This window comes from Pavona decussata, unplaced genomic scaffold (genome assembly GCF_977016875.1).
Source record: "Pavona decussata unplaced genomic scaffold, jaPavDecu1.1 SCAFFOLD_125, whole genome shotgun sequence".
Taxonomy (NCBI): domain Eukaryota; kingdom Metazoa; phylum Cnidaria; class Anthozoa; order Scleractinia; family Agariciidae; genus Pavona; species Pavona decussata.
In genome coordinates this window covers 646,924-666,725 of record NW_028145539.1, presented here as the reverse complement: position 1 = coordinate 666,725, position 19,802 = coordinate 646,924, and the positions used below count along the sequence as shown (strand labels likewise).

Sequence of the window (19,802 nt, the reverse complement as noted above, 5' to 3'; positions counted from 1 at the left end):
CACTTTCCCTAAGAACGGTCCGGCGCGTTTCGGGTCGAAAAAAAGTTTGCCCTCAAACTTTGCCCACTAAATCATCTTGGATCATAAGTAAATGAAATGACTTTAGTTTTCGGAAATACGTTAAAATATATTTTTTACAGGCCACAACAGTCAGAGCGTTCGAGGACCTAAATTTGAGCGTAGCGAAAGTAGGAAGTTGCATAAAATTGAAGAGCTCGCTGCTCGAAAACCACGAAACGCCACAAAAATTCATTATAATTCCTAAGTCAAGTGTTCCTTCAAAGGTATGAAATGCATGTCTATTTTGATTTGTTTTAATTTTTAGGGTCACAAAAATTAATATTATTAATCCTCATTAGAACGCTTTCTGAAAACCGGTGAAGGTACCCTGTCTTTGCCGGCATTTATTTCACAAGTCCAGACCGACCCTGACTAAGGCCCCGTTTATATGGAGAAAAGTTGTCCCGGGCAAGAGGGTCACCCTCCCAGCCGAGTCAACTTAAGCGAGCGTTTATATGAGAAAAAAGTTGACCCTTTTGCCCGAGCCAAGAGGTGACCGTCTAGAGATCATGAAAACATGAAAAAAAACCGCTTCGAAGTCTGCAAATCAAATCGGTTGTTTTTCGTAAGTTTACAAACGTTGGCTTTCTATACCCAAGAAATTCTGGTTCCTATGGTTTTTGAAACCAAGTTAAACAGTTCTGAAGTTAAAACTTCCCGGGCAAAATCGGTTTGCGAAAGCTACACGAGTCGTGGTTGACTGAATCTAGCCGTGTGACATTTCAAGTTCTTTTCGCGTTGAATTTCGCCTGTCGTTAAGTCCGTAATCACACAAAACTGAGAAACAAGTGTTTGTTGTGGCATGACTTGATAACACTAAACACCAAATGATTTATATACCTTTTCATATAATTTGAATTTGTCGGCGTTGAAGTCGGTGGCATTGAATTCGCACATTCCCAATGACAACAGAGCTCGCGCATGCTCTGATTGTCTCGCCTTGACGGAGTTGACCCGGCTAGGCGAGCCAAAGTGTTTATATGGAGAAAAGTTGGCCCGGCTAGGAGGGTGACCCTACCATCGCAAAAGGGTGACCCGGCTAGGCGGGTCACCCTTCTAGCCGAGCCAACTTTTTGTTTCTCATGTAAACGGTTCGCCAAGTTTTGTAAGGAAATGTAGGAAAAGTTGGCTCGCCCAGGGTAGCTCGGGTAGGCGGGTGACCCTTCTACCCGGGACAACTTTTCTCCATATAAACGGGGCCTAAATTCCAACTGAACTTTGCTAAACAGATGTTAGGAAGCATAGAAATATAAAAATACGTTGCACTTTTTAGCTTCCTTGACTACAGCGACTTCGTACTTTGGGTGCTTTTTCGAATGTGAAACCCGCATTATGCAAATGAGGTTGTTGATCAAATTCAAATTGTGTTATAAATCAAAACATTCTTAATCGCTAAATTTCACCATTCTAAATTCACTTCACCAAAAAGCACACAAATATAAAAGCAAAAACGGTTTTATCCGTTTAAAAATGCCTAAAACCCTGATGAATTATTTAGTCCTGATCTCTGAATGCTATGTAAAAAAAATTGTAAACATTGAATATGCTAATTGCGTTGTGTGGGAAACTTAGTCCTATGTAATAGTAATCTTTCTTCTCGCTGTTTTCTATTGGCAATTTTCAATTTTTTTGAAAAGTGCTTTTGAAAAATTTGCACACGTTTTTAGTATAAAAAAAATTGAAGAAATACTTCAGCTTTAAATGGATGAGCACACACTGTGACATGACCTGCATTGAAATCGACAACACTTGACTTTTTTTTAAATCGATGTTGTGTCACACTCTGGGTTATTTCTTGATTGCCTTTTCATTTGGTAAATGGCTACTAAAAGGACAATGCTAACAAGACCATCTTATTTTTCCCTGATCTACGACCAACGTACAGAATGATTTGATGAAGAGAGTTTTGTTTTGCCGCATATGGCATTTTAACGACATAACTCCCGCACTGAAGTAGGTCATAGGTCAAGGTCTTTTAAACTTCTCAGTTTCCTTCCTGATTTTCTCTCAAATGATTCCATTCAGCTCCGCTATGAATACATTGTTACATTTTATTCTCATACAAGATAAGCAATATTCAACACCTTATAATTAAAGCTTACTGGCGTGTAACTACTAACTTCTGGAATCTGAGATCCGAATTTGACTGCTCAATTTACATGGGCAATGACGCCGCCCAACAATTACACAATCCTACCTTGTAACAGTGAAAAAGCGAGAGATATAAGCAAATAAAATATCTTTGGTTTCTGTTCTTGTCGAGTTTAAAATATGGACATCCTATGCGGAAGATGGCTTTTTCGGTATTTTCGGGCTCAAATTACCTCATTAATGAGAAGTTGTTCTCTTTCACTTTCGAAGCTTTATTTATGAACAGCCATATTGATAGTCGATTTATATTTGGCCCGGCGAATACAAGGACCTACAAACTTGGACAAAATAAAGGGAAAAATTAGCCCCCCATCCTCCCCTCTAAATCAATCAGTACGAATTCGCGTACAAAGCAAAACGTGCCATGTTTCAATCACTGGAAAAAAAAAAAGGGGGGGGAGAAAGGCTGGTTGTCCAAGATTGTAGCTATCAATATGTTTGTTGAGACTCGCAATGCGTGCCAAACAAAACCCCCCTAAAAGTAGACACTGAAAATGCCGCTCAATTTGATCATCATAGCCATTTTTTTAACGCGATAGCCGTTTGTACAGAGACCGGCGTAAATGAGGCCTGCAGTATGGAGTAAAAGATTCTTGACACAATGGCAGGGCCGTCCCTCATGTTGTTATTATGATTTATCTCATGACGATCTTATAGTCCGGTCTTTCTCTATATACCTACATTTGTTGGTAGATATTTCACAAAATAACTCACCTCAAGCCTGGATTGGTTGTTTGTACAGATTCCTTTTCCGAAGTTGCATGTAAGATCTAAGGCGTATCATTCACAGAAGCATTGTGTTAGTTGCGGCAATTGTTGCAAAAATCGTATTTGGTCAAAAAGAAAGTCAAATTACTCAAGGAAAGTTCTAGAACTGACTTCGGACTTATTTCTCGTGTTCGGGCTACTGTGCTACGCAGTCTAAGAGGCGTATGTGAAAGTACCTCATGAACATTCTTATCGGGGGATTTTGCAGTACAATTTCGTTTTAATACGCAATTTTTTTTGTGGGGGGGGGGGGAGGGTGGTCTTAACCCCCAAAAGACGATAAAATTGTACAATTTTTATTATAATCACAGAGGACTTCGCGTAATCGAGAGGGAGCACTTATTCGAGGATTTATGGCATTTTAGTGGACTGCCTGTCAACTAGCTTGGAGTAGTTTTAAAATTACACTTACACAAAAACAACACAGCAACAATATACTTTACCGATCCTCCTTAATGCATGTGGGATTTGATTCTCCTTCACTAGGAGGAGAGCTCGTGTTGAATTTTCAGTAATAATGACTTTAAAATAATTACAGAAACAATGAGGCATTACACTAGAAATATCATCTACAACAAAAAGTGCAAGTTAGAAGCTTTATAGCATTTGCGGCCAAGGGCCTGGAGTGAAACTCTCAGAGCAAGCTAACAGCTAACTCTACCTATGACCAGAGTCCGCCGGGGTTGCAACCGGAACGCACACTGCACGAAAAAAACGCCTTTGCGCAAATCAAATGTGTGGTCAAAGTCTGTCAAAGGCCGCCTTTGATTACCTTTGATTCGAATCACAAGTGACAAAGGCCGCATTTGAATCACACGCGTCAAAGGTGGAGTCAAATTTGATTCGAATCAAAGATATTTGTAAATATATCACATATTTGATCCACCTTTGTAGCGCGTCAAAGGCGGAGTCAAAGTTGTTTGATTTCAATTTGACGCGCGTCAAAGGTAGGGGTTAAATACATTTGAACTCACATTCGATTCGAGTCAAAGGTATATGCATAGGCGTCACATATTTGACGTATTTTTGATGCGCATCAAATGTGTTGTCAAAAATGCTATTATATTTGACCTCATCTTTGATACGAATCAACAAAAGAGCAAATCCAATTTTTTGTGCAGTGGCATCGCGACGGACGGATAGACGGATTCTCCTTCCCTCGCTTCCTATAAAATCTTTTATTTTCTGTACAGTTTTTTCCTTCCGACTTTCATGCACAAGATCCTATCAATTCATTTTGAGCAACATATTGATAATGCCCAGCTTTTGAAAATTAATAAATCACATGTTTTACAAAAGCGAATTCAAGTTTTTCTCATTACTACATGGAATTTTTTTTTTCGAACTGTAATAAAATAACAACTTGCACTTCAACAGATAAATGGCTCAAACAACTTCTAGTCGACCTATCATTTTTTTCGTGGTTCAGAAGTTTATATTATCTATGTATTGAGGAAGGCACTTTACGTAGAGGGATGTACAGGCATCCTCCTTCTAGTTGACTTGTAAATTTCAGTGTTTTGTGATTTCAGATGGCAGTATGCCAAACTCAGCGACATATTTTATTTCTTAAAGGACCTTCAAGCTATGAATAGCAACTGAATGGCGTCAGCAAAGCAGGAAAATGTAATACTGAACGAAAAAATTAGTAATGAAAATAGGTTTCTTAAAACCTAAATACTGTTTAGCAGACAGACTAATTTGCATTAAAATTCCCCGCAAAGTATCTAAAAATCGGGACAGAATAATTTACAAATTTTAGGCATTTTAAAACTATTAAAACCGTTTATGCTTTCTATTTTGTCTGCTTTTCGGTGTAGTTAATTTAAAATGGTGAAATTTAGCGATTAAAAATGTTTTGATTCGTAACTGAATGGAATCATTTTAGAGAAAATCAGGAAGTAAACTGAGAGGGTTAAAGGACCATGACCTATTATGACCTTCTGCAGTGCAGGAGTTATGTCGTTAAAATGCCATATCCGGCAAAACAAAACTTTCTTCATCAAATCATTCTGTACGTTGGTCGTAGATCAGGGAAAAATAAGATGGTCTTGTTAGCATTGCCCTTTCAGTAGCCATTTACCAAATAAAAAGGCAATCAAGAAATAACCCAGAGTGTGACACAACATTGATTTAAAAAAAAGTCAAGTGTTGTCGATTTCAATGCAGGTCACGTCACAGTGTGTGCTCATCCATTTAAAGCTGAAGTATTTCTTCAAGTTTTTTTATACTAAAAACGTGTGCAAATTTTTCAAAAGCACTTTTCAAAAAAATTGAAAATTGCCAATAGAAAACAGCGAGAAGAAAGATTACTTTTACATAGGACTAAGTTTCCCACACAACGCAATTAGCATATTCAATGTTTACAATTTTTTTACATAGCATTCAGAGATCAGGACTAAATAATTCATCAGGGTTTTAGGCATTTTTAAACGGATAAAACCGTTTTTGCTTTTATATTTGTGTGCTTTTTGGTGAAGTGAATTTAGAATGGTGAAATTTAGCGATTAAGAATGTTTTGATTTATAACACAATTTGAATTTGATCAACAACCTCATTTGCATAATGCGTGTTTCACATTCGAAAAAGCACCAAAAGTACGAAGTCGCTGTAGTCAAGGAAGCTAAAAAGTGCAACGTATTTTTATATTTCTATGCTTCCTAACATCTGTTTAGCAAAGTTCAGTTGGAATTTAGTCAGGGTCGGTCTGGACTTGTGAAATAAATGCCGGCAAAGACAGGGTACCTTCACCGGTTTTCAGAAAGCGTTCTAATGAGGATTAATAATATTAATTTTTGTGACCCTAAAAATTAAAACAAATCAAAATAGACATGCATTTCATATCTTTGAAGGAACACTTGACTTAGGAATTATAATGAATTTTTGTGGCGTTTCGTGGTTTTCAAGCAGCGAGCTCTTCAATTTTATGCAACTTCCAGTTCCTACTTTCGCTACGCTCAAATTTAGGTCCTCGAACGCTCTGACTGTTGTAGCCTGTAAAAAATATATTTTAACGTATTTCCGAAAACTAAAGTCATTTCATTTACTTATGACCCAAGATGATTTAGTGGGCAAAGTTTGAGGGCAAACTTTTTTTCGACCCGAAACGCAGTGGACCGTTCTTAGGGAAAGTGCCACTTAATTTTGGGGCTCACGGATTTAACGTTACAGTCAATCCAGGTTACGCGTGAGCAGTATTTCTAAGAATGAAATTTATACGGAAACTCTGAAAGCTCGTTGGCGATTTTCAAAACTGACACCCCTGCCACCCTCCAGGCGTCAGGAAAGGCTTTACCAAAGGCGAAGCCTTAAGACACCTCAGAAAAAACTCTTCAAAAACAAAATTTGAAGAAAACATCACTCTATTAGAAACAGAGACTACGCAACAGAGGTTACCCCGATAACCTTATAGATAAAACTCTCTCAGAAGTCAATTTCAGCGAAAGAATGTCGGCACTACAAAACAAACTAAAAACGCGCAAAAACATTTTGCCGTTTGTTACTTCACTAGAGTTTATTTCAAAACAAAAATAAAAAATAAAAAATAAAAAAAATTAAAAAATTAAAAAAAAAACAGTTGGAAGTCGGAAGTCGGAAGTCGGAAGTTGGAAGTCGGAAGTCGGAAGTCAGAAGTCGGAAGTCGGAAGTCGGAAGTCGGAAGTCGGAAGTCGGAAGTCGGAAGTGAGAAGTCAGAAGTCCGAAGTCGGAAGTGCGAAGTCGGAAGTCAGAAGTCGGAAGTCGGAAGCCGGAAGTCGGAAGTCGGAAGTCGGGAGTCAGAAGTCCGTAGTCGGAAGTCCGAAGTCGGAAGTCCGAAGTCGGATGTCAGAAGTCGGAAGTTGGAAGTCGGAAGTCGGAAGTCAGAAGTCCGAAGTCGGAAGCCGGAAGTCGGAAGTCCCTCCTCGGCTTTCGTAGTAAGCAAAGCAGAAAATAAACACAGAAGAAGTTGGCCGAAATTGGGAAGCACGGATGCAATTTAAGATGTAATGAAGTATTTATCTCGCCGTAAAGAAGGGGCCGAAGACCCGAGCGTGTTAAAAAAAGCCTGGCTATATGTTAAGGATATATGAAGGAGAGAATGCAAGTTAACAGCATCAGTCTCTTCATGACGGCTAGCCATGACGTAGACGGGGAAAGAAACGAATCCTGCGGCGGCAGCAAGTGAAGCACTTCAAGGCTGGCGAGTCAAATAATTTGTAAATATTTCTATTGAAGTATAGGCATTCGAGTAAGTAAACTTTGGTGAACTTCTTTTATGTAGAATACAAATACTCCTTGAAATACATATACAAATCTAATGTGCACTCCGATTGTTTCATGTCATTTACCTCTCAGAGCAGAGCATACTACTTGCTGTTTGTGTGGTTACTGGACTTAATTGCTGCGATTTTAACAGTGTTTTTCAGTGGGGTGAGTTAACCAATCAGAATTGAGCAATTTCGTTAAGTGTCCTATAAAATGTGAAACAAATTCAGCGAGTTAAAAATCCTTAAAGATACTAATTTGATCATCGTAGACCGATTTATGTCACCTTTATTGCAATGTTTATTGTAAAAATCTGGACTACTCTAGAGTTGTAGTTGTTCTGGAAAACAATTAGTTCGAAAATGACGGGAACATCAATCTCGTTCCCAGAGCCCACGTGTCTTTTGGTCAGCGCTGACCAAAAGACACGTGGGCTCTGGGAACGAGATTGCGGGAACAACAAAAAAATCAGTTCACATGTCCCAGGCATGGTATAATGACTCATATACAATGGCCGCTAACCCAATTAGATTCCTAGAATTGCATTATAAAGCGCCGCTCACTGTAAAGCGATGCGTTCGAAGACATTATTTTTAATTTCTAAATACCCGGGTTTCTATGTTTTGAAAAAAATTGGGTTGGTTGGACGATGGTAACAGTTGATTGGAATTGTCTAACGATTGGAATTGCGATTCCCGCTATACTGCATGAGTGCAAATTGCAATGCCTCGAAATATTCTCGGAGTTACATGCATACTTATTATAGTTTAAGGTGGTGTTACAGAGAGGGTTTACAAACAGTTAGTACAATTTGTCTTGAAATAGTGAAGAAAAAAAAAAGGGAAGACAAGTTCCATGAAACAAACCTTGTAACGGATCGTTGCGACAGAAGTTGCACAGAAAGTAGAATTCGGGTCCACTTTCGCAAACGAAAACTTAGTTTATGCGTTTCCACCCCCCCCCCCCCCCCACCGAAGCAGCATCACAGTTTCTTTAGAAGAAATCCCACTTATCTACTTTTCTGCACCCGTGGTAGCAAATTGCATCGCAACGATGTTTGCTGTTACAGTGTTGTCATATAAAATGCCTATAAACATGCATTACCTGCAGAATTTCTAATTGCTTTTTCCAATTTTCAAATTTCTCATCTTCTTGAACTCCAGTACTTTTACTCTGAAAGAAAAAAAATGAGTCCTTTCGAACCAATTGGCCACCGCTGTGAATAGGGACAAATGTAACACAAAATACAGTGTTTGTATAATAATTTCACAACAGCTGGTTCGTAAGTTTTGCAAAGTGATTTAAAATCAGAGAACTTTGGCTTGATTAAATGGTCAAACTTTTCATGTACCAAACTTAACACGTCTTCAGGTCGACCCTAATTAATTTAATTTAATTTAATTAATTTATTTATTTATTTACTTACTGTATTTATTTATTTATTTATTTGCTACACCTCAGAGATATAAGGCCAAGTGCTGATACCCGTACGCTTAAAGCGGAAAAGAAACAATAAATATGGTAACATTGATGAGGAGACCTAAGAAAAATAACAAGCTTATATCCATTTAGGCTTCTTAAAAATGGCCTTCTTGTTGAAATTAAGTTATCGCATTGGAAATAATGGTTAAGGAGACACATAATACAATAATTTGCAACACTGATGCCAAAAATATCAAAATGTCAAAGTCAAACAATCATCTAAAAATTGTTACAAATACGGTAACCAATGTTCTGCGGTTGATTCCTGAAACGTTAAGACCATTGAAACCAGTCATCGAATACGCAATGTGTATTTTCAGTAAGTACTAGATGAAATATGAGCGGGAGATCTGTATGGGCGTTTATAATGGCGAGCAGAAGGCGAACCATTGTAGAGCCCATACAGATCGAACGGGAATGTTTTATTGTACTTGTGAAAAGAAACAACAAATTGAATGCAAAGCATTTTTATGCGATTCGGCCATTGGACATGCATGTCAAAATATCATAGGTCCCACTGGAGTGAGAGCACGGCACAATAGTAGAACTATTAATAATTTATAATTTTCAGTCACTGGTAAACCGTGAGTATGGCGACAGGTCCTTTTCGTTCTCCCAAAAATTGCCTTTTACTGTCTGGAACAGTACGAAATACTTTTACTGTCTGGAACAGTACGAAATACCATACAAAATGGGCGGTGAACGTTTTTACTGCCTGGCAGAATACGAGAATGAACAAAAAAGTGCAGTCGAAAACAGTTGGAGGGAACGGACTTGAGAGAACTGATGTCGAGGACTTGTCAACCCCACTCGAGCACATGTCCGCAAAGAGTTTAAACTTCTGGCTCTACCTACTTGTTTGCGGCATTAACCGCCATTTGGCAAATGTACAGGGGAAAATGGCTCTCAACATACTGGACAAAAGTCATAGGAGGTAAATCGACATTCTTTGAAGTAATATTGTTTGTTTTGCTTTTTAACCAGTAAAGATCTGTATCAAAAGCTTATGAATACTAATTAGCTGAGCAGGAGTTTGTATCAAAATGAAATTCTACAGTTTAATAATTCATCAACCCCAGCTTTCCCCAGCTATCTATTAAATCCCTTCGCGTGGTTTCAGACAGTTGATTTGTATTGGTTTGTGACTCAAATACTACCTATTGATTGGTCATAACTTTGATGCATAATTAATAAATTTTACAAAGCATATTAACCCTTTTACACTCACCTGGAGCTGTTTTTCTATCTGTTGAATGGCAAGCAGTAATCGTTCCTGAGTCTGACAGCCGTCCTGATTCCTTTGGGTTTGATTCCGTAAAGCTTCTCGTAAATCATGTAACGCTTTATTCTGCGAGAAGGAAATATTGATTTATCATTCCGTAACGTTACTGTCTGTTTCGTTTTTGATTCCTCACGGCTTTTGCTGGCTCGATCTCGCAATATGCAGTTAAAGGCAAGGCAAACGTTTAATCGTGAGTATTACCGAAGGTGCCCGCAGCATTAGCGGAGTTGATAGACTGTGGCAACAAAAACGCATTTCTCTGTCTTGCCAAAAGCATACATTACCGCTTATGTGTTGCCGTATGCCCCGCCTTGTGGCTGCTGGATGACCTTAAGGAAGTATTAATTCATAATTTGCGTGGTACGGGGGCGTTTTGAAATGTTACTCCCTGCCCCCCACACACACCCAAACCTAACATGTTTTCAGCCCCCCAACCCCCGAAGATAACAAACAAACAACGACTATCCCTTTTCAGAAGGTACTAAATATCATTTTTCCCCCCTAAAGATATTCCACTGGAGAAACATAGCTATATTGCAATGTTTTGAAGTTAAAGAAGATTGAGATGAGATTTATTCATTTCGTACATTCTGTGCGCATCTTCACGACTCCACCTTCTTGTTTATTGATATGTCTGAAAGATATACAGCAGCAGGCTAACAGCTATATATTTTGTAACTTTTTTACATTTTATTACACTTATTTTATAAATTTAATTCATTATTACTATTACAGATGTCAACCTAACGTAAAGCTCGTGGTACTCGGTCTTCATCATAATTTTATAGCAACACCGAAAAGATCAAAGAGGGTAAGTCGTTTGTGAATAACGTGAGGACAGTCCACCCTAGCAAGGACCCTGGCGGAATTCCAATGGATACAAGTAACAGCTCCGATTTAACTCCGTTTAACATGTTAAATTTTCGTCTTCCACACAGATAATTTTTTATCAAGTCAAGGGGTGGACGAGTAATTCCAAACTCTTGTTTCAATTTTGCCAACAGGATATCATAAGGAATGCTGTCAAATTCCTTTCTAAATTCAGCAAAGGCCATCTTTTTAAAGATTTGCGCTAGTCTAGCTGTTTCCCAGGTAGAAAATATAATTTTGTGTTTAAGGCTATACCGGTAAAGCTGACGAGGGATAGAATTACAGCATTTCCTGCGAGTTTTAAAAGCTTTGGTGGAATATTGTGGGAACCCGTTGTGAGGCGAAAACTTGTCAGTTTCAAGCATCTTGACCGTCTTTTGAACTGTACTCCGTGAATCTGTGATTTCCGCAGGTGATGGGGGTTCATCCCTCGGATTTGTCTTCGCAATTAGTGTCCATGCCGGCGAAAGCACGTCATTAACTTAACGATCGTAGCAAAAATATGAGTTCATCAAGCAAGCTTTCCCCTCGACAAGAATTGCAAGAGCATGATATCATCTGTTTTTGGCGGAACCAATGCTCCTTCGCACTGTCAGTAGGATTAGTAGTTTCCAGTAAGCTTCCAGTAAGCACTCGTTTTCTTGACATCTTTGAACGTTTTAGAGAAATATGAGGCTTTAGCCTGCCTAAAAACTGAGGTAACATCGTTTCTGACTTTTTTGCATACCTGTCATAACGTGAGGAACACTTTAGGAGTGGGAATCGCCAATTTAAAAAGTTTGTATCGCCGGTCTATTTAATATCGAATATCGTTAGTTATCCATGGTGCACACCATGGCCCAAGTTCAGCCATTTTCGTATCTGATAACCAGTGCCTAACTGTGCCCAAGTGTTGGATATACGAACACTCGAAATGCTCGGTTTCCAGCTCTTGCCTTCAGTTATAATTTGATCGATCATTACTACCACTCTTCAGTAAATAGCACAATAATGGTATATTAGCAATTAGTTATTTTCATATATATTTTTTTTACTTACTAGGTTACCATAGCAACAATATAATCTGAATATAACTGAATATAACTAAAAAAACGAACGCGGTGACCCATATTTTTTACTCTCGAATTGCAATCAACAAGACAGGACGCAATGTTTTGCATAGTTAAAAAAAAAAATGAGGAAGGGGCTCAGCCCATCTTAAATTTTCAAAAATTTTAGGTGCTTCTGAACCCCTCTCTCTATCTTTTTTCAACTCTGCACAAATTTTACGTCCTGACTTGTTGATCAAAATCCGAGCGGAAAAACTGTTGGTCATCGAGCTCATTTTCACACTGACTCCGTGACTTCAGAAAGTAATAGCAAAAATGGCGAATTTGAGACTCAAATATATTGTTAAAAGAGAAATAAAGGCCGAGAACAGAAAGAGAACTAACCTTTTCTGCAAGTTGCCGTTCTATCATTTTCTTCCATTCGTTAAGATCCCTGTTACCTACAAAATTCACAGCAAAGACATGTCACAGAATGTTCCTCTGGAACAGACTGAGAAAGTGTAACGTGCAAACATTTTACATTTTTCCCTCGACTGTCTACTGATAGAAATGTTTCCCATTCTGTTGAACGTTTGTTACCAACTTTCACATGTACAAAAGGGCGAGGTAATTATGACGAAAATCTTTCAGGGCGCGCGAGCTTAAACTCTGTTACTGGAAGAGCTTGGCTGTCTTGCACAAATGCGAACTGTATCTATAAAATTGATTTAGTTGTACCGCGTCGTCGACATTTTCCTTCAAGAGAACGTCTTAAATTGATTAGATGACGAATGGCGAAAAAGGTTGTTGTACTTAGCAGTTTAAACCAAAGAGTTTGTTAAGGAATTCGAAAGGGTTTTTTGTCGCTCGCGCGCGGAAACCAACACGCGTCATAGCTAAGATGCACGCGCCATCTGAATGAATCAAAATTCCAACAAAACCTCGAGCGCGCATCGCACCGGGAGTGAATGCAGTTTAAAAATGCGCGAACAGAAAATAAAGCCTACAGAAAACGTGTCCTTTTAACTCCAAATTTTGCGTAGTGACCTACTTGATTATAGAGGCAGTATGTCAACATCATCACCATCATCATCATCATCATCATCATCATTATTATTATTATTATTATTATTATTATTATTATCATTTATCACAAGTAGAACCGGCTAAATTAATATGCAACTATTTATTTTTATAACTTGACAATTCAATGTGTTAAATGGTTGTCAGAATAGCTGTTAACGTCTGTTAATGTCTCCTCTTATGAAAAATGTCTCCTCTTTCTTATTTACAGTAACTTATCAGGCATGAATCACTTATATTTCATCGTAATTACGTTCAATTTGTATCAACATTGCATTGAATAGTACATAGTACGTGTGAAAAGCTTTGGACTCTACTATCACAATGTAGCTAATCTTTATTCATCTCCACATCTCCACATAATACATTTGAGAAAAATAGTTCAAATATAACGAAGAAAGGGCTAAAATAGTTTAAATAATGCTTAGTCCTAAAGATGGCAAAAAAAAAAAAAAAAACAAGGATCATATATTATTGGTTTTCAAGGGAGAAATTATATAAGTAATGGTAATAGGACTGAGTGGAGTACAATTCAGGGAGTAATCGGGCGAGTAATTTCAAATGCGCTCGGCCGATTTGAAATTACGAGCCTGATTACCCCTGAATTGCACGAGACGAAGTCATATTACCAATTAATTGTGCCAATAACAAAACGCGAGAATCTCAGTCTTGGAATATTTATTAACGTAAGAAATAGCTTCCAAAGCAAAAAAATGACTGGTTTCAACTTTGGTTATCATGTGCCATGTAGTGAAATTTCATTGGCTAGTGGCATTTGCTACTTGATTTTCATTGGTTCTTTAACTGTCCGATTTGACCTGTCCGATTACAAGCTTCTAGTAATCGGACAGGTCAAATCGGACAGTCGTGGAGTTACATAGCAAAATTAAGCTATAAATATGGGCTGTTAAGAACCAATCATATTCAAGCATTTTGTTATTGACACAATTATATACGTAATAGAACATAAACACACATACATAGACACGAAACAAAACTATTAGTGAGGGCAACAGAGCAAAATAATTATACAAAGTCAAGCTTAATATTGGGAAAAGTGGAATTTCAAAAGAGCAAAAATAGAGCAACAAGCTCGCTACTTTCTCGTCTCAAAATCGTGAAAATAGCGAAAAATCGAGAAATAAGTTCATTCCTTTCTGGTCTGCATTTATTGAAAATAACCAAAAATAGAGTTAACGGTTGTTTCCTTTCTGGTTTAATATTCATGAAAATAGCCAAAAATGGAGCAATAAATTCATCACTTTCTGGTCTCAAATCCAAAAATGGAGTAATAAGTTCAATACTCTCTGAGCTCAGATTCGTAAAAATTCGAGCAACAAGTTGATCCTCTCTGCTCTCAAATTCGCGAAAATTGCAAAACATCGAGTAATCTGATTCGTTAAAATAGCTAAAACATGAGAAACAAGTCGGTTCCTTTCTGGAATATAATTCGTGAAAATAGTTAAAAATCAAGTCATAAGTTTATTCCTTTCTGGTCCAAAATTCTTCAAAGTAGTCAAAAGTGAAGCAAAAAGTTCACTCCTTTCTGGCCTCAAATTAGCGAAAATAGCACAAAAATCGAGCAATGAGTTCACTCCTGGCTGATTTCAAAATTCTTAAGAAATTGATACCCAAAAATAGTATCTTTCATAAAACTACGCTAAAAGGATTCGTTTGACGCCATAACGCATTGCGATAATAAAGTGGGACCTGAAAGGTTAAAAACATTGTTCGCGTTCTGTGTGGTTGGCCCAGGAATCGAAATATAAATCGTATGTAACAAGAAAGCCATAAAGGCTTAATAAGTGACCTCATTTACTCTGCGTTATACCGCTTAGATTTTTTAGCCGTTCCCCTTAGCGAGATTGAGCTCCTTGAATAGTTTTGGGGCATTGTCCCTAAACGTTTGACACATTTCGTAAGTTTTGTATTGTTAGGAAGTTGAAAAGGAATCACTTTTAATTAGAATGTTTTTTTAGTAGTCTCAATTAAGGGTTTACGCTTAAAGGTATTTCTCGTTTACAGTTTGTCCTTGGTTTAAGGTCATTCAAGTTTTACCACCTTAAGTTGGCCTATAGAGGCATTTCCTTAGTTTTCGAGTAGTACTGTCTACTGAAAGGATTTGTCAAATTTAGATATGGTTTTTTAAAGTAGCCATGCTTGAGAATTAAAGCTGACCTTGGATTTTACCGGCCCTGAGATTCCTGTTTGGGTTTATTGTCTAACTTTGTACTTTTGTTATGGAGTTTTCATTCGTGGTCCTCCACTTGTTATTGTCGAGCATGTAGGTATGTTTTATTCGCGAACTGAGTTAAGCAGTTGAGTGTGAAGCTAGAGCTCCCTCGGTCAGCAAACCCAAACATTTCTATAATTATAGTATATAGTGAGGTTCGCAAATAACGTGAGATGTTAGTTGAGAGTTGAAGCTGTGCTAAGCTGCGCTAATAAAATAAAAGATTAGAGACAAAGAAGACTCCTGGTACCTCTACTGCAATTGTAAGCGACTTCCTGCCTAACAATATTTTTGAAGTGAGTTCAAATTTTGGAAGTTGTTTGGACTTGAAGGGTATGCAGCATGCCACTGCGCCACACATGCGCCACCTTGGTATAGATTAGCTTTTGTAGTTAATAATTATTCCTGGTGTCTGACTATCTGGCACCCGTGGCGCAACGATTTTAACGGCTAAATGACTTCGGACCACCGAAGAAGAATACGCGAATGAGCACGGAACACCCTCAGACGTATTTCTCCTTCCATTTTGAGCGAAATCGCTGTTGACTTGGACGACGATCTCGATCTTCTTGAGCCTTTTAACATGGCGCTTTTCTCACCCAAATAAAAACGTACGAAGACTATATACACCGGTTGAGTGATCTTTAGGCTATTTATTTCAATTTTGAACTCTAGAAAATGTTTATGAGGAGAGAAACTTACGCGAGCCGTGGGAGTACGCCGTATTTGCTGAAAACAAGAGAGGATCCTCTTGCTGAAAGTTAACAGCCCATCGAGTGACCAATGGAAAGAGCGAGTGACATTTCCCCACATGCGATAACTCTTACATTGCCCATTTGCGAATTGAAAATGCCGAAATCGGAATTCAGGGCCCAGTTGTTCGAAAGACGCTTGACGTTAATCCCCACTCGTTTAAACATTTTTAAAAGCTGATTTTTAGCATAAGGTAAAGAAAAGTCTGAAATATACTTTTTTTTTTTTTACTTTTTTTACTTTTTTATTTTTTTTATTTTTGCCCGATATTTCGGTTTGCAATACAAACCTTCCTCGGGGACTGAACGAAAAAGAAAAGTGAGAAACATAAAAGGATCGTTACAAAGGAAGATTTAAAATGTAAAATGCGTGACAATGATTGGTTGTTTAGGACTATTAAAGTTACAAGTGTGAGACATGTCATTGGCGTGTTTCGTCGCGTCTATTTATACCAAGAGGGTGCAATGTTTTAGCTTTGTTGATTAAATGAGCTTCACGAGCCTTTCTAACTGAGTCACGTTTGCTGCGTATGAGTTCAAGCGGGATTAGGTGGCTGTCGTTGATTGAGTGGCCAGGTTGGTTGAAATTTAGCGAGATAGGAGTAGGGTTGATTAGTTGATGGTGATTCAGGATAGATCTGCGATGCTCCCCGAAACGTTCATTAAGTTTGCGTCTGATAGGTATGGATAGGTTGCGCCCGATAGCTATGGTTTTTGAGAGTCTCGATCCTTAAATGGGGTATAATTTTTGCACAATGATTGTGTTCCCGGTGTGATCCTTAGGGTACCTAAGTTTTATCAGCATAACGCTGTCACAGTAGTGAACAAACTTCTCTGAAAGATGTTCCATGGTTATGATGGCATATTATTAAACTACGCTTACTCTAGTATTCTATGCTTGATGCGTAACGTCTGATGTTACAGGAACGAAATAAAGGCGTTCACTACATTAAATTCTTAGTTTTTGTTTTCCCTTGAATAGGGTGTAATTGTTCGGCTTTGGGCCTTAAAAATAGGGTATCAATGTTTTTTTAAAAAACAAATATATTTCAGTTATTCTAGCTTTTGTTGTTTGTTCTATCAAGCTCGTCACCTCCGCCGTTGGGATCAGTCTGCCGTTAATATTTTGTATTATCAATTTTCGTTTGTCTCATCCTTAAATAGGGTCAGGGTTTACGAACCTGGGCGGCACACACCTATCCCAAAATTCCAAATTTAGGGGAGTACCCCCCCCCCCCCCGGGTCAAATAGCACATCGCCGCCTATATTTATGCAACTAGAATAAGCAAACCAGATAAGTGATATTTACCTTACAGATTTTCGATTCCAAGTCCATTTCCGTCATCTTGTCACACGGTACTGAAGTTGAGCCAGCAATACAACTTATTAAAAAAAGGTCGCTAAGAAAAGTCCCTTAAAAAAGTTGCTGAAAAAGTCACAAAAAAGGTCGCTGAAAAGTTACTGAAAAATCGCTAAAATTAACGCCAAAAAAATTGCAAAAAAGGCGCTAAAGCTAAATAGTTTCTAGAAACGACGCTCAAAAGTCGATAAAAAGTGGATAAAAGGAAAAATATGGCGTTTTCTGGATGATGTTACCTAGGAGCCATTGTACCTACGAGGCACCGTATGTTTGACCTTGTCCTAATGGGAAAAAAGTCACCCCGCACTACCCACACCTAGTGGTAGAACTGTCCATAAACCTCAACTGAAGCAAGCACATAACAAACAAAGTTACGAAACCAAATAAAACACTTGGATTTCTCCGGCAAAACCTGCACAATTACCTCAAAGGAGTGAAAGTAGTAGCCTATAAGGCCCCCCAAGGTACGACGCCATGCGGGATACGCGAGTTCATTCTGAGACCCGCATCTTATCAAGCTTGTCAAACAAGTGGAAGGAATCCAGAGGAGACAAAGGAGAGACGCACGCTTTATTACGAACTGCTATGTGCGGGAACCGGGAAAGTGACCAGTGTCATGAGAGAGGTGAATTGGAAACCGCTAAAGGAGCGAAGAACAATTTCACGCTTAACCTTGTTTCTCAAGGGAATCTATTCCCTAACATTGAGACCTGTATAAACAGTTACTTCTGTAGACCTGTAAAGGACTGGAATGCGTTGCCATATAAAATTGTTAGTATTGAGTGCGCTAAACAATTCAAGCAGGCGTTATCGGAGCATTTCAATTATTCTCATTGATTGATTAAAGTGATGTACAAACCCTGTTTTTGTTTATTGGTTTTTATCACGTAGTGTCTATTAGTCTTTAGTTCAACAGCGTAGCCGCTGGAATGTTAATCTCAAGTCCCCGTTTATTGAAAGTTGTAACATTCACTGTGACCGGAATGTCCCGTCCCATAACGATTCTTATCGGAAAGCTTAAGTAGACGACGAAACGACGAGCTATACTAAAAATTAAGATGTGTTCCAAAAATAATTTTCTTTCTTTTATCCCTATCCACTTAAAATTCCATTCAAATTCATATTTACCCCCACCTTAAAAGAGATACGCAAAGGAAAAAAACCTAGTCAGCATTTCTGTGTCCTTTAGTTTAGCCTGAATTAATTGGTAGGGAATATCAGACCTTTTTTTTCCTTAGCCTGTGAACAGGCTCCCAAAGTGTGGCGAAGAGAACGGAGAGCGGGGCTCGGGAGCGAGTAGAGCGCGGTCTGGGCACCCGACCAAGCTCGATTTTTCTCTTCACCCTTCACCCTATTTGGCAACCTGTTCACAGGCTATCTTTCTCTAAATGATAAAAGTTTAACGGAAAAATTTCCGTTAGCTGCGTGGCACTTGTACTTATAAACAGTGAAAGGTAAAATATAGTTCTCGACTACGAGTGTTGAGTGTCGCAGAGCATTTTAATACAAATGGCCACACCATCCAAGACGCAAAAGTCCGTGGAATTATGCTCTGCGACGGAAACAAGCAACGAAAGCGTCAGGAGATGCGCCTTATCTTCAAAGTAGGCACCAGTCAGCCGCGCGGACTGAACTCCGATTTCAGATATCTTTTTCAACATAATGGCACTCATCACTCGTATTCGGGAACTATATTTTACCTTTCACTGTTTATCTTTCTCTAGGCTCCTTAGGGAAATGCCTGGAGAGGAACTGTGGGCATAATCGAAGAGAGAAACCGTTGTACAGTTATTAACTCTAACTTTATTAAACTTTCTCCCAAAAGTCCACATTGGAGGATATTGTTGGAGCATGCTTAGAAAACAAAATTTTGAGAGACTTTCCGTCAAAATCCTTTTTTGTTTTGTCTTTTGTTCCTTTTTGTGATCTTCTCTCTTTCTGCTGGAAAACTTTTAAATTAGCAATTGAGCACAGTGGAAGTATTTGTCAAAGAGAAGCGTTTGGTAGGGGAAGCCATGTGTTGCTCAGATTTTATAGCCGGGGAGGGTCAAATAAATTGCCCTTTGCCATAGTGTCAGCCCTATAATCAGTTTGGTTTATTTACACGTAAAATGACGTCTGGCACGTGTATTTCTACTTCAAGAGAACGTATTCAGAACAGTTTATTTTGCGTCGTGTGGTCCCCTGCATCAAAAAGTTTCGTAATACGACTCCTCTAAGAGCGAGGCTATCGACTTCTCAATTCTTGCGTGTTATGGCTGCAACCGCAATCGTAAAGATTTTTTATGGATAAAAGGAAACGATTAGCATCCAACCCTGATAATCTGAGCTCATGAACTGTCAGGCCTTATCATGCTTGGCATATTGCGTTTGATCCCTGGCAGAGACAATTTATCAAGGAAATTTATCAGAGCTGCGAACCAGATAAACACAAATTGTAGAATTTTCGATGTTGTCGCCAATCACTGAAGAACTCTAATACCGATGTGAC

General features: G+C 38.5%; 1 protein-coding gene across 3 annotated transcripts in view; it reads right to left on the bottom strand.

Moving 5' to 3' along the window:
* LOC146469277 (uncharacterized) overlaps positions 1-17,286 on the bottom strand; it is a 32,309-nt gene extending 15,023 nt beyond the window's left edge. The window contains exons 1-4 of one of the 3 annotated variants that reach the window (XM_085123552.1): positions 17,261-17,286; positions 12,289-12,344; positions 9,932-10,051; positions 8,326-8,394 (exon numbers count right to left, since the gene is read on the bottom strand). In XM_085123552.1, the coding sequence (XP_084979678.1) occupies positions 8,326-8,394; positions 9,932-10,051; positions 12,289-12,315 (216 nt within the window). In that variant the 5' untranslated portion in view covers positions 12,316-12,344; positions 17,261-17,286. Of the gene's footprint in view, positions 1-8,325; positions 8,395-9,931; positions 10,052-12,288; positions 12,345-12,424; positions 12,632-17,260 lie in introns of those variants that run through there. The other 2 variants (XM_085123551.1, XM_085123553.1) reach the window with 2 other exon arrangements.
* Positions 17,287-19,802: the final 2,516 nt, after the last annotated feature.